At 35.1% G+C, this 16,214-nt stretch overlaps 1 protein-coding gene across 13 annotated transcripts in view; it reads left to right on the top strand.

Moving 5' to 3' along the window:
- Positions 1-16,214, top strand: part of LOC136833364 (voltage-dependent calcium channel subunit alpha-2/delta-3-like) — a 590,349-nt gene that overhangs the window by 435,622 nt on the left and 138,513 nt on the right. For 12 of the 13 annotated variants that reach the window (XM_067095399.1, XM_067095401.1, XM_067095406.1 and 9 more), the window contains exons 9-10: positions 12,285-12,486; positions 12,728-12,864. In XM_067095399.1, the coding sequence (XP_066951500.1) occupies positions 12,285-12,486; positions 12,728-12,864 (339 nt within the window). The remainder of the gene's footprint in view (positions 1-12,284; positions 12,487-12,727; positions 12,865-16,214) is intronic. The other variant, XM_067095411.1, reaches the window with a different exon arrangement.

Here is a 16,214-nt window from a genome sequence, read left to right as displayed (position 1 = left end):
AGCAATGTGAGCGTGAGCGCTCTCCTGCCTGAGTCTGCAGGATCTCCGCCTGTGTGAACACAGCCTTAGGCAAGAATATACTCCCTAATTGATGGTGGGTCCAGTCGGCAGTCAGATTATCCGAGTCTGCTTGACCTGTTGAAGCTAAGTTATAAAAAGCAAAGTCGTTTTTCCCGTAATTTCACCTAAATAAAAACCTGTCTCTTGCAGTAAGAGATCTGTTTGAAAAGATGCAGAGCTCCTTTTCAGGTATACAAGTCGTAGACAAAAAAAATAATATTTTTCTTATTAATTTCTTTGATTTTTTGACCATGTTGTTATATAAGATATATATTTACATCTTTAAATTTATTTCCTGTATTCTCTTTCATTGGTTATATTCTCGCTGGTAATGTTTATTTTTTTTTCTTTAGCGACCCTGTGACGTCATTTATTAATCAATTATAGAATAAGTGCATTCCTTTATTATACAATCCAGTCTCTCCCACACTTCTGCAATGAAAAAGAAAGTAGACGTTGCTTTTGTTTATTGTTTCATTTTATTGATTTTAGAATTGACATTACGTGGTATAATGTCTTTCATAATGTATCTCCTTTGTTTTGATTTCCTGTGTATTCACAGAATCCTAAAACGTTTATTTAAACAGACACTGCTTATGCATTCATCTCTGTTTTTAGCCTTCCAGTGTCATAACCCCAAACCCCCAACCCACCCATTTAGTTCTTAAATGCATAATTAATCACTCTTCACATCCACTTTTCACATTCCGATTCTCTTAAATAAATTTCACCGAAGTAAAATCTCTTGAGCCATCATTCCAGACCTCAGGAAGTGTTAGGATTCGTGCCACACACCAGCCAGTGGGCTACCTACCCTCCTCCAGTGAGGCTTATTTTGATGATCTCTTAATCCTACTTCTTCTTCTTCTTCAAATTTTTAACGTAGAAATTGTCATGCAAATAGATTAGATTTTTTTTTGTTTTGACCACTGGTCGTGCTCATCTTTGCTTCGTCTTCATATCGTCGTTTTCTACCGAATAGGGTCTTTTGACTGGCTGGTATGCAAGAATGTAGCCAGATTCTGTTATTTCTCTGTTGCCTTTTTGTGAAATGACAGTGGCTGTAACATTTTGAACATTATTATTATTATTCTAATTAAAAAAATTGTTATTCCTTGACATCAGATATGAACTTTAAGGAATATGTCACTCTTGTCTGTTTCACATAAAAATGTAAAAAAAAAAAAAAAAAAAGTTTGCTTCCTTCATGCACAAGCCAGTCAGTTGTATTGATAAGGGAACCATTCCTACTATGCAATTTTTCCACTTAGATCCTGACACTACTTCCTTTTGGTCATTTTCATTAGTTGTCCAGTTATTTTTTTGAGTACAAAAGCTACCGTACTGTGATAGCGCCATATTTTTTTTTCCAGAATGTGTGACAGTGCTTTATTAACGAAACTCGTTGGTGCGTGCAGTGCTATAGACATTGAAACCTAGACCCAAGTGCATGCACGCTCGTAAACACATGTCAAACACACCTGTTAGGATTCGCAGTTCATATGTCGGTATTACAGACACCAAACAGATATGGCCGAGGGTAGTGTCCTCTTATCATTCGCAGACTTCTGTTGCAGCCCTTTTTCTTTGCAAGAACGGTTTCTCCAGCTTTGCCCGAGTGAATCTATCTTGCCACTATGGGTTTGCACATTTCATCTTCACTTAGCTGACAATTTGAGTATGTGATTGCTATTCAGGGTTTAACATTGTTCATCTCTGCAAAATAAGCCTTTTAATGGCTTTAGAAAATCTTAAGGCAGACAAAGATTAACAAACGCAAAAATTGATCTACATGGGTGGGTCATCTGTGTCCATGTTAATAAGAAGTAGATATATAATTCTTTACGAATAGTTTAAAATATCTGTCTTAATGAACCAACGTTAGTCTTTTTCATGAAGTCCTTCTTTTCTGCATATACGCAGATTATACAAAATTTCAAACGTTCAGTGTTAGCTTTTTTGAACAGTTACTTGCAGCGGATTTAGAGGATATATTATATTGACTGGCCGTCCGTTTAATTTAAAACTTTCTTTAAACCCTCATTTGATTGCAATTGACGATCGCAAAAATTTAACCAGCTGGTTTTTTGTTAATCCAAAGATACTCTCATCTGCCATCTTGATGTATTACGATTCATTTTCTCAAATCCTTTTAACTATTGCATCTCCTGTTGTTGTTTTATTTCTTAAATAATCGAGCATTTTCAAAACATTTTCAATCTGATTTTTAGCGGACGCACTTTGCATTTCATGGTCACGGATATTCAAATTGTCAGATTCTTTACAGTCATTGTCAGCCTTATTTAAAGGCCGTGTGAGAAGCGCACGGAATCTGTCTCCTTTTCTCGGCAACCCTCTGTGATAGCTGGTGTGACATGATTTTATTTTTCAAACGAGTTTTGACAGTAGGCTGTTGACTCATCGCGCGTTGTCAATTTGACTGATGCTTTTTTTGTGGAATGTCATCTAAACGAATTTTTTCATTCATCAATGACCACAGCCTTCCGTCAAAACGACTTTGATATTTCATAAACCTCTTATTTAAAAAAAAAAGTGAAGAAAGTTAAGATGTGAGAGCTAATTTTGCCAATCCTCACAGCAACATTGTTTTGTTTTTTTCCCTTTTCTCTCTTTCCATGGCATAAACAAATGCGCTTTACTCGCGACAGTCCAACAGTAAGGTAGGTTTTTCCCTTGCATCTCAAACAGGTCGACACCCGCATGCACATATATATATATATATATATCTCTCTATTGCACTGTTGCTTCGCCAGATCGTTCGTGCAACCAATCAATTCTTGCAGCTGGTCATCTTACTTGGATGTGTGGTGTATGATAACTTACATTCTTATATTTTTTGGGTCGTCTGGTCGGTTTCATTTTAAGGCGAATTTTTTTTTTTAATGATGATTGCTGTATCTTCCTCTGATGTGACTCAGTCAAAGTCACGTTATGAAACAACCGATGACTCAAAACCTTGCTCTTGTTGTTAGTGCTTAGGAGAAATACCCGTTTCGTTGTTGGATAAGCTTCTCTCATAAGCACGTGAGAGAGAGAGAGAGAGAGAAGAGACAGAGAGTCGAAGGCGTCTTGCGGTATCTGCAGCCTTTCAGTTTCATGACGTTTAAGCAAATGCATTAAGTCATATAAAGTTCATTCACTTGAAATTCCCCATTGATGATAAGTTTATCCTTATAATTTGCTTAATTAAGTATTTATCTTGAAAATCCTCACTTTATAACGTATTTTGATCTCATGTATCGTAATTGACTGAATGTCGTAGAAAATTTCATGAAAATATCACTAAAGATTAAAATTTTCGCTTTCGTATTTGACTCCTCTGAACAAGTTGATCACTGCGTATGTACCTGGATAAAATTCAACATTGAAATTCATTCAATAACTTTAAATTTTATCATTTAAATCGTGTTAATTGCAGGTTTAAATCCACCTGAGACACGTTTTGCACATTTATCCCCGACAGCAGAATTAAATCTACTATTTGTTGTTGTAGGTCACCAAAATTGTAAATTTTTTCCCATAATGATTGACCGAGTGAGTATTATGAAAGTTAATAGAAATTATAGAATGCAAAGCGTACAGTAGACTTGTGTTATAGATCCCCACACCGTAGTCTTACCAGCCCACCTGTTGTCAAATTAGGGGCACTGTACAGTTTCCAAAGCCCTCCTAAGGCTGGCGGTATTTCCTGTCGAATGTTGCGTGCGTCCAAATGATGAAAGCCAAATCCTGATCGCTGCACTATCTCTGCGACTGAAATTGCTAACAAAAAAAAAAAAAAAATGAAATGTATTGCTTCACTGCATCACTGTGTCACCTGGACATGCAACAACCACACTGGATTTTTTTTTTTATCTTTATTTTTCTTCACATAGACAGGCACTCTTTTGACACCTATGCACCTGCTGTTTCTCCTACTCACCACCATCTCTTCTTGTGCATGGTAGCAGTTGAAAAATAAAACCATATTGCTTGCATGCGTTGACAGGTGCTCGCTTCATCCAGCCTGGTGCGATAATGGCGTCGCTCCTTTGGATTGTTCTTGCAAGCAACGCCTAGTTACGCAGTCCTCCGCTGGATGAACCGCACATCGTTAACCAGCGGACATGAATATCCCCCCCTCCCCCCCACCCCGACCTTTATTCGTGAGCACAAATTTCTAGTGTCTTTTATGCAGTCCAGCTGGCGTGTTCATTTATACTGAGTTCGGTGTACGGGAACACTTCGGATGTTTGACCAGATGCTTTTTGTTACCGTGAGAGAGATTTTTGTTCAGTCTAGAATCTAGCTAATAATTTCAGTGAACAGTTGTATGTCGTCGTAGACTACAAGGGAAAGAACTTGGCTCATATAATATGTATGTGTGTACATATATATATATATATATATATATATATATATATATATATATATATGTATATCTTATATATATATATATATATATATATATAATTAGATAGATATTTGTGGTCTTGATTACAACTGTTAGTTTTGATTTTCGATTAAAACCCAACGAACATTTGGTATTATGAGCAAAGTTGTCCTTGTGATGTGAGCTTTTTATACTAATATCTTATGAATTGACGTCAAAATATTCATTTGGTGTACAGTGCGTAGTTTTACTTGGAATTCCACTCCACTGAGAAAGACAGAGATAATCTTGAGAAGAATCAAATTTCTTCTTTCTACCGAAATATTTAAGAGCGAAAGTCAGTGCGAATTTTATCGAAAAGAAAAAATGTAAAATTACTTGTACGGAAATGAACGTAAACATATCAAAGATTTAAGATTTTCATTATGGCAAAAACTTTATGCACTGGTCAGCTAGAGTGTATATCACATATTTGACATTGGAAGTTAAAAATCTTTTCAAAGTGTTAGAGAATGTTTCTAGTATGTTCGATATTAATTTTTAGCCATTTTGCTTGTCCTATCTTTCATGCTCATGACAATTCTAGTAAAAATTGAAATTTATACACTGACTTCAGAAGCACAGTTTCCTAACATTAAATCAAATGTTGCATTTTATAACTGATTGTCCTTAGCGTATAAGTAAAGAGGCCTGACAAAGAACACTAGAAATGATATGTTTTTATTAAATATCTTTTTTTAATGTACATTCTATTATGTAAAAAAAAGAAAAAGGATTATGTGGCATACTGTGAAAGAATTCAGAAGAGGTTGATTTTTTTGCTAATCTGATGTCAAATAGGATAGTAAGGTTAGGTTAGGTGAAATTAGGTATTTCAGGTTAAGTTAGGTTTCGACTGAAATTGGTGTCGCAAAGGTCTGGCTTGACTGGAATCTTGGAAAGAAACTCTTATGACCTTACTTAACCGAGGCTCAAATAAAACAAAGAAAAAAATCAATAAAAAGAAAAAATCAGTAAAAGCAGATTTTGGCCTCAAAAATAATAGACTTCGTTCTTAAGGCTGAAAGGTTTTAGGAGAAAGGGAAAATTTTTTACACCACCCTCTCCATCAGTCACTCTTCAAGAATGAACACGCTGCAGGACCGGGATTCGATGTCGGCGAAGATACCAGAAATCAATGTGCTTAAGAATATGTCCTTGAGCCGAGACCTTGTTATTTATATTGCACTGGTCACACAATTCACGCACCAACTTAGATGCCTTCTCTTTTATTTTTCTTGTTTACTTTTCAAGTTTTTTTTATTCCTTTAAATTTTTTTTGTTCGGACTGCCAGTGAGTGTACTTGGCAGGGGAAGTATACAATTTTTATTTCACGCATTTGGCTTAATTCCTCCTGGGATTAGAGTTATCCTTGGAGAATCCCCCTTCTCCGCCTTTCTCATTTTGTTTGAAGCGACGCATTTGTTTGTACAGTACTTTTTCAGAAACTTTTTTTTTTCTGGTACAGTTTTGTTCAGAAATGTTTGTCCACGGGGAAAAAAAAACCCCAACTCTACTTATGCTGGAAACCTGGCACCACTTTTGTGATTATAATTCCATTGACTTGCCACTCAGTTGGTTAGGCATTATGGTTTTGTACCAAATCATTTTTCAATTCCACGGCAATACGAAGATTACCAAGATTACTCCTTGAGTATGTAGAATAACTTTTTCTTTCAGTTATTTCTGTCTAATGTCTTCTTGAGCACCTGGATATCTGCACACAACAGCACCAATCGAACACCATTCCAAATCACCTCTTATCGCGAGATTTTGAAGGGAAAATAGTCTGAATATGAAAACTGATCAAATAATGTTTTAATATTTAAGAGAGATATTTGTAAGAAACAGGCTACCTGCCACTCATTTGGGATTTGAGTCTCGGAGTTGAGATGAGAAAAAGGGGTGGTTTGGAATGAGGTCTTCTTTGTTTCCCTAAATATCCTGCACTTCTGCTCTAGTTACGATAATTTTGTAAGAAGTTCAGAGAAACGGCGCGGGAGAGGTGATTATAGTTAAATGTTTATATTTCATGTCCTTGGCTTCTCTCGACAGGCTAATTCCATTTTACTCTTACTCCGACGTCTTGAAAAATTACAATAAAACTCCAGAGTTGAACTTAAGTCATGAATAAAAACTACTTTCGTTTTGCCAGTTGAGAAATTTGCTTGTAAAGTAGAATTTATTAAAACAAAGTATTCTTTGGCATTAAGGTCTTAAGCGAGGTTCTTCGAAATTTCTATCAGGATTTCAAAAAACTTTTTGCAGAACGTATAAAAAATAGCAAAACTTATGAATTTCATGAATGGAAAGATTTTAACTATAAAACTCCTCTCAATGCACCGTGTTCTCTCTTGAAGCCCAGATAAAATAAGGCTTGGATGTTCTATAACCGAGTTGTTATTTCATGATTAGGGATGTAATATTGTTAGTACATGATCTCTTTACCTTTAGTATGATTCAGGTGTAGATAATAGTGGATTATTAACTGTCAGTATTTGGTATCTGTTATGCACATTCTTGTTGAATTTAGATGTAAAATAACAGCAGTTTTGGTAAATAGAAACTGTGAAATTTGCATATAAATCAGGTCTTTGATGATGACATTTTTTTACTGTTTTCACTGGGATGTTATGTCTTGTGTGAATGTTAAAGTTTGTGTGAATGGAAAATTTGACGAGTCCATTTATCATTTCGGAGACTTGAAAAGATGGCAATAATGTTCTGAAGGCTTTGATAGAATTTATAATGGATTTTCTGAAGTCGTGATATAGTTTCCTTGGTGTTTCCGAGGGCATTTTGTTGCACCGAATATGGTTAGGAATGAAAAATTACTATAATAGAGTAATATTGACCTGTTAGATCATTTACCCTGTCTGCGAACATTTACTCTTCCAAGGTCTTATGCTACAACGACCGTTATTATTGTTGATCTATTATCATTCAAAATGCGCACATATAACAGTCCAGCAAGTTAATATTAGCTTGGAAAGCAAACGAGATCTCACACAACAGAATGAAATGCTGTGTTATGGCCAAAACGATTTTCGTGGAGAGCGAAAGGAACAAACTGCCATTTAGCGGCGAAAATGTCAAGAAGTAAATCTCGCATTTAATTTTACAATGTAATTCTGTGGCATTGAAGATTCATGTCTGTATTATTGCCAGTACAATTGCTAGACGTGTGAATAACAGGCATTTTAATTTGATTGCAGTATTTTAAGGTACCTGCAGTTTTTATTTTTTTTTAGCTGACGGCAAATATTCCCAGTCGATACCATTGAAGCTAAACGTGATTGGCGGAGGCTGATGCTGCTCATCATCCACCAAGCATCGGCCAATCAGAAGTAATATAGAAGCGTCAGTAACATCGGCTGCGGATATTTACCGTCATCTAAAAAAGAACATTTTTTTCGGTATGTTTTAGAGTCCCTTACGGTAATGAGTTCTCGCTTGACTTGGGAAACCACTCAGTTCCACAGATTTTCACAAGCAAATCCCGCTGCATTTTTTACATGGTCGAGATATAAAACTATTGCATTTTTCTTTCCATGGAAATTTCCATGGTGACTTTAATTCCGTTACACGTGGCTGTATCTAAGGAGCCTTCGAGAAGGTTGACAATGCGGAATTTGCACCGAAAGTGCCCCGTCGTGCTCGGGCCGTGCTGAATCTGAAAACATGCCCTGCCTGACCTCTGCGCTGCAGTCACGTAATCATGTTCAATAAAGCACATGTTATAATCCGTCTTAAAAAGGTAAACTTTCCCGACAGTGAAAATCCAAGAAAGCCATGATAACAGAGGTACAAAAGAATTTAAATTTTTTTTCCAGGCGGGGTAAGATTGATCTTTTAAAATCTTGAACTTATCGTATTTAGTTAAACAAAATAGCTTTTGGAAAGCCTTTGATACAAAAAGGAATGGCAGTGAATCATGTTCTTAATTTTCTCTTAAGTATGTGTGTGTATGACGAATAAATGAGCAGAATCAGTGAATACAGTTTATGAACTGTACATTATACTTGCTCATACTGCTAGGGACAATATTTTATTAGTGAATGATTAATTATTACAAGCATTGTGTGATTGATATCTACTGTAATATCTGAAAGTTGATGTTTGCAAGACTCGCACGAAAGGAACCATTTATTAACAGCAATAATATTTACGAAAAAATATTTGTGTAGATATCGCACGATTTTCTAAACTATTCCTTTGCTGTGTTAAGCCTTGCAAGCGTCAACGTTTACTTTGATATAATTTTCATTGGATTTTCAACCAAGAGCATATCTGATCTTCCAAAAAGGGTGTATTTTATATGTATTATATATATTTCATATGTAGACACATAGACTTACGTATGCAAATTAGAAATTTACTGCCATATCCCATATATATATATATATATATATATATATATATATATATATATATATATATATATATATATATATATATATATATTTTTTTTTTTTTTTATACACCTACACCAGGTACAAACACAACAGAACATAAAGCACACACACGCACACATATGCTTGATGTGTCAACTGAATTGTCAGGAAATATGCAATGCTGCTTGCAGTAAGATGAAAGATTATCCATGAATAAGATGGCATGTATCGTCTAATGGGACATAACGACTTTTCTTCTTTTATTTTCCATTTATTTATTTCTGTGCATTGAGACAAAGCTGGAAATACAGTGACTAACTCTGCTTATCTTTCAATTAAACGTTCTGCATTCATTTCCAAACGCGCCGCTCTCTCGCAACCACCTACTGGTAATGGTATCTACTACAACAAAATGCATGACGTTGGATCTCCCGTGGCATCGTCCTCTCGCCCGTTGGGTTAGTATACCTCCTCTCGCATTGGCTGGGAGAGTTGTTGTCGTGCAACGGGTGACTGGTTCCTTAACGAATGTAACAGGAATTGGTGCATTGTGGCTGGTTTTGACGAGACGCTTGGTATGACGTTGGTACTGCATTTGTAATGAACATTGCTTGCTCTCATGCATATCTGATTCAAGCTATGTAGTCACTTACAGAATGGAACGATAGAGCGTGTAGTTGGTAAGATGGCTGTAATTTGCAATTGACCTATGATTCCAATATGTTTATTTGTTTGTTACTTAAGAAAAATGTGTGATCAAAAGATTTGGTGTTAGTTACCTACGCATCAAGAACAGGTATAAAGTGTTAGTAAGAAAATACTGTATGTATTCCTGGAATTTAGAATTAGTGACCCTTCTTTTGTAGCAGTTGTGTGTGTGTGTGTGTGTGTGTGGTGCGTGCAAAAATACAAAGAAGTGGTACTAATATACTAAATCGTAACTTTACTAGTAATAACATGATTGCGCCAACTTACATTATCCTAATATAATCGTTATCTTTACAATAAACGACCAAGCAAATGATCCAGCCAGGTAATGTTGTGGCATTAATTTCAGGACAGTGGATTTTAAACTAACGAATACACACTAGAAGAACTTAATTGTTTTCATGGCTGATGTTGTGCAGTACTAACTAAAATTTCTGTATTTTATGCGGCATCACTTGTGTGATGGCTAATTTTGTATGAAGTGTTACCTTTTAACGTAATAGTGAGCAGGTATGTAAATATCTGTACAGTGATTAAAAAAAAAAAAGACTAGAATATGTTCAAGAAAGCATTCTGCAGAGGTGCTCGAGTATTAGTGGCTTTAAATATGTCATTATTAAATGCTTGGATTACCTGTATAGTAGGGACAGAAATTGACTGAATAAATGAGGGGAAAGAAGAAAATATGATAGGCAAAGGAATACCTTTAGTTATATTTGAAGCTAGAAGTATGTGCTAACAAGATTGACTCTTCAGCACCTTCCGGTCTGTAAATCTTCCATAATGTTCATTGAAAAAATTACTTTTTTTAAATGGTATTCCCTTTAAATCAAGGAATAAAGTTTTGTAGCAGTCATTTTATAATAGAATTTTGACTATATTATAGGTGCTCCAACACAAATGCAAGCTGTCTTTTACGCCCAAGGTTAACAGATTATCTGGAATATTAGAAACTGCTTTGACCAGTTCTAGTAGTGGCTGTTAGACATGGGTCATCATCCAGAACGCTCACTACTTTGTGCAGTTGGTTATATGCTGAAAAGGTATAGTAGAAAATTTTAGGTGAATCTTCTGACTGGTACAACATTTCATGGGAGATGTTGTTCGAAAGAACTAGGTAACCCCTCTTAAGAATGTGTATGCCGTAGTTTGATGGGACTTGACAAAGCCATGCATTTGCATAAATCTGTATGAGCTGGACATTACCACAGGTTGCAAGGATTATAAGACCTAATGGAAAATGTAAGTAGTTGTTTTGTCTTCTAAAACTTTATCAGTGGTTTATATAATAGACCGGAAATGGCCCCTCCTAAATATCTTTATAAAAAGTCCCCATAAGTTTTTTGGTGGATCTTCGTGAATGACAAAATCCCGATGACCTGCTGTGTAGGAAATATCTATACTAACTGAGAAATTTGTTTGATGTCCCAAAGGTGGATTTTTCTGTGGGTGTGTGTGATCTCTAAAAACGATTTTCTGACTCCAGAACTCATAGCTGGATTGAGAAAGCTTTGTATTGTACCTGTAGGATAATCTAGAAGCTCACCCTTTCTAATTAGGAGTAGGAATTTAAAAATGTTATCAGTTCATGTCCTAGAGACCCTCTTGCTAACTTGAGTTACCATCAACGGACATTTTAGGACTTATCTCTCTTTTGATGTATTGTTGTTGTTCCTATCTACATGTCAAGCCTCTCCTTTATCACCAACACATTGCATAATGTATGCTACTGATGATGATGATGTTTTGTGCTTTGAGATTATGTAAAGCCCTTGATTGGTAGAAATTTTGTAAGGCGGCCACAAATATTTTCTTGGTACCTGCAAGGATATCTACTGCTTTTCTGACTTTTTCCCGTCTGAATGATGGATAATGTGTTTCATATCACATGAGGTTAAATGTTGTCATTTACATCCTCTGGGATACACTATCCTTCACTGAACAGATAGTATACTGTTGCTAAAAAAACCAATTGAATGGATGATGGATTCAGTTCCGCACTGTAAAGTATTTGGTTTTATGAGAAAATTGTTTGTATGTCAATATATCAAAATTGTTTAAAAATTCTTTTCAATTGTGTGGATGTATATTTCCATATTGAATGTGGTTACTTAATTGGGTGAGATTAACCTGTTATTGACATAATATGTCAGAGAAACTCACTTGATTATGTTTAGGTAACTGACTGTTTAGGCAATCCTTGTAATAAATCATTTTATCAGAAAACACTTAGGAAGAAATTAATCCTATTCTCAATAATTTATGAAAATTAATATGTATGGATTAATGCTGTGAATTTCATTTTAAATTTATCCAAAGTTAATTAATATTTATAACTATAACAAGTGGTGTTTGTTGTTGCACACAATAAACAACCCAAAATAACATAACTTGCATAGCAAGTTTTGTCAGAAATATAGGCCTTATATGAAAAAAAGCTATGAAGAAGAAAAGAGAAGAAATTAATGCAGTGTATACATGAATTAACAACAAGTATTTTGATTCTCTCTGATTAAAAGCAAATGATAAATAAAGCTGAATTTGAGCAAAAAAGTAACGGTAAATAAACGTATAGCTAGCTACAAAGGAAAAGACGTCTCATGAGTGTACCCACAAGCAAAGGGGAAAATTTCGAACGAATTGTATCTTCCTGTATCCACACTTTTAACGCTTTTGTCGCTCTCCACAGAAAGTGCAGTATAATAAGAGTGGCCAGGGGTCCCAGTGCAACCAGGCCATCATGTTGGTCACAGATGGTGCCCCCAACCAGTTCGAAGAGATCTTCGCCAAGTACAACTGGCCCCACCTTCAGGTCCGCGTCTTCACTTACCTCATTGGCCGCCAGGAGGCCGCCGTTCGCAATTTGAAATGGATGGCATGTGCTAATAAAGGTTAGTTAATGTGGTAAACCTTTGGCAGAGTTCAGAAGAACTCGTTACTTAATTATGTACGTCATTAGATACGCATAGAAAACCCTTCTGTTTTAGTTTGCAATATCTTGTATTTGATCCTTCAACAATACTATTTTTAATTGCGGAAAATAATTGCTAATATTTTCAGCATTTATAATGAGAAGTTTGTGAAAGAATCGCATATGTAAGAATTGTTATTCCTCATTAATTATTTCCTCAGGTTATTTTGTACACGTGACGACTTTGGCTGAAGTGCGCGAACAGGTGTTAAAATACATTCCTGTAATGGCCCGTCCAATGGTTATGTATCAGACCAATCACCCTCATATATGGACTGGTGTTTATGCTGACATCGCCGTAAGTATAAAGTTGTCTTTCTCTTCATCCCTTTCTAAGAATTAAGATATACAATGCAGACCATTCTGGTTTTTTTTATTGATTTTTTGAAGATATGCGTTCACAAAATACCAATTATACTTCTGTGATTTTTGGTTTTAAAGCAATTATACTTCTTTGATTTTTGGTTTTAAAGTAATTATACTTATGTAATTTTCTGTTGTGTTGGTTTTAATTTTGTTATTCACTATCCAGCATCCAAGGCATGGTTATTTGGTAAGATACGGAAATTTGTTGCCGCAGAAGTAGGCTGTGAAACCACGTATGCTTTGTCAGTATCGGGTTATCCGAGGTATTTTATTAGAAAATAATTGGTCCCTTTAGTTGAAAAGAAATTTGCTATCGTATTAGTTGAGCCAGTAATATATACATGTAAGTCTGTATGTAATTTTTGCGTGTACGTGAAAAGTTTTGAACTTCAAGTTAAAATACTGTATATCATTTCAATGACTGTAAGGACTAGAATGCTGTGTAATATGTAGAAGTTCTTCTGTTTTTCAACAAGGTGAGGAGAACCTTTATCGACCATTAGATTCAGCTTTAAAGAAGGGGAGTAAATTCTGGATTCTTTAAAAAAAAAATGTTAGGATGGATAAGACGCATAAGTGTCCTGTATTTTGTTACAAATATGGATTCTTTACGTTACTTCAGCTTGCCCAATAAGTAATTCCTCAAACAAATTCTTTCTTCAACTTTGAAACTCTTTACAGTAAGTCATGTGTATTTCCATGACCAGTTAGAAACTACAGAAATTTTCATAATGGTATCTTTTGCATCCTGCTGATAGTTCACTGATGAATTGCATTTTCTTTTTATCCTCACATTTTATTTGAAATATTAAAAGAAACAGATTTTTATGTCAACATTGGATTTACTCAGTCAGTGTAATTACAACCTTTGTAGCATTTTACTCCAGAAATCAGTAGAACTCAAAACAGTCACCTAGTGGAGAGTGTTTTTGTGTTTTAGTAAGTATTTATTCACAAGTTCATTTATGTCTGAATATACTGGTGGTATATGAGTGGTTGTGCACATGAGCAGGTCTTAGTTTATCATTTTCTTTCAACTAGTAAGTGACGTTTTATTCTACCTGAATTTAACGTTTTGATGTGAGAGTGCAAAGATGGTTCCTCATTGCCAATATATGAAAATATAAATTTCAAGAGTGCAAATGAACTTTCATAATGTACGGAAGCAGATTTGAAGTTGCAAAGTGGGATCTGTGAGTAGAACAGAACATCAGTTGTGCTGAATATGGCAGCTATAACTGTGAGCGAGTTAGTAATGCAATTCAGTCTCCTTTTGGGTTTAACACTGTAATCTGGGTTCTTTTCACAGACTTTATTCAGAATTGACCGTATTCCTCTGTGTTTTTATATAATGAATTCTGTAGGTCTGACATTCAGGAACTGGTTATCTCCATACATTCCTTCCAAACGAGCTGTGATGGGAAGCTTTTATTTGTTAGGATAAATAAAAAACTTAAATAAAGTTGGGTTATTATTTGTAAAATTTCTAAGTGAATATTCATTACCATGCAGGAAAAACACTTTGACTCAAACCTATGTATTTTGATTTTCTTAGTTTGAATACATGTCGCATATCAATATATAAGGCGTACTCAGGTGTATTTAACAGCCCAGGTACAGAAAACCATGGATCAGGTATATATTTTTTTAATTTGTGTAGTGTGTATCTAGTTTTTGTTGAAAGTTTGACAATTATTCATATACTTCAAGTTTTTTTTTTTAACCTGTTCAGTCCCTCTCCAACAAAGCAAATGTCAGCTGAATTTCTTACTGACAACGCAGGATTACCCAGCATAGACGACCCTCCTGTAATTCTACAACCATTGCAGGAAGCCATACCTAGTAGTGTTGAACATAGAGCAACAGCTTATCCCTTATCAGTAACATGGACATTTTAGAACGTGATCCCTTGTAGATTTGCTCTCTCCCCTTACAGGCAGTCAAACGCAATGGTGGTAATTTGTTGCAATTGCTCCTACAAGCCTGTGCTGGCATTACTTGGAAATTCCTTGCATAGTTTCTAAAAGATATGTATGCCATTCACGAATTTTCTATGTATATGTATAATATATATAGACTATATAATATATATATATATATATTATAATTACATATTATATATATATATATATATATATGCATGTATATATATATATATATATATATATATATATATATATATATATATATATATATATATATATATTTATTTAACATTGAAGCCCCTTGATAGGATACAGTACTAGAACTTTCGTTTTTTGACCAAGTGTCTCAGAAAATATGGAGCCATTTCCAACAAATCACCACATTCCATTGCAATTAGCCCAGTACTACTTCATACCCTCGTTGAGAAGGCGACGCAGCGAAAGTAAAAAAAAAAGAAATCAGTTTGTTTCTCATTATGTCCTAGATCATTTCAGGCTGATCCTTGTTAAATAAAACGAGGTTTTTGTCATCTCTCCCCCCTTTTAGAACGCAGTGGATGTTCTCACGACGATAGAGATAGCAAGTAGACCAGACAAAGTATTCCGAGTAGGTAGCTTTTTTGAAAGCGAGTGGTCAAGCATTATTATTACCCTTGGAGGTAAACGGTGCCGGAACCTCTCCAGATCTTTCTCAGCTGCTACTTGTTGGCTATTTAAACCTGTTAATAATTCTAAATAGTATTTTGAAACAAGGGGTATTGGTATCAGTGTTTTTCAAAGCACACTGTTGAGGAATTGATATCAAGATGTAATCCATAAGCAATAAGTAGTGTTGTGTTCCGGACACTGTTAACTCTCTGGTAAGGGTCTTTTTTCTTTTTGTTTTTGTTTTATAACCAGTATTTTTCATTCTTTTTTGAGATATTTTATTTCATATTTTGTTTTGCACTGATAACTTTTGTTTCAACAGCATATGCGGGAGCAGGTTTATTTTTTTTGTATTTTTTTCATAACATTTGTGCAGATGTTTATTGTAGGTGTGTTGTGGAGTGCACTTTGGGGAATAATGTTTTTATCTTCCATTACGCTGAAATCTCTAAAAAATCTCCCTTCATTCTAATTTATTCCTTTGGTTTCTGAAGATGAATTTGCGCTCTGCTTTAATGTTTGTTTAAGGTGGTAAAAATTTATTCCTCTCAAATTGGCGCTCCACGATTGTACCTTACATGGGAAATCTAACCATTGCATCTCTTGTGAATGTGACATGCTAATACGTTTCTTTTCATCTTCCATGATGCGAATGGCTGATTCTACGATGACCACTTTCATCTACTGACCCCCAACTGACCTGATATGA

This window comes from Macrobrachium rosenbergii, chromosome 51, assembly GCF_040412425.1.
Source record: "Macrobrachium rosenbergii isolate ZJJX-2024 chromosome 51, ASM4041242v1, whole genome shotgun sequence".
Classification (NCBI taxonomy): Eukaryota; Metazoa; Arthropoda; class Malacostraca; order Decapoda; family Palaemonidae; genus Macrobrachium; species Macrobrachium rosenbergii.
The sequence above is the reverse complement of the archived record's forward strand: the minus strand, read 5'-3'. Positions and strand labels throughout refer to the sequence as shown.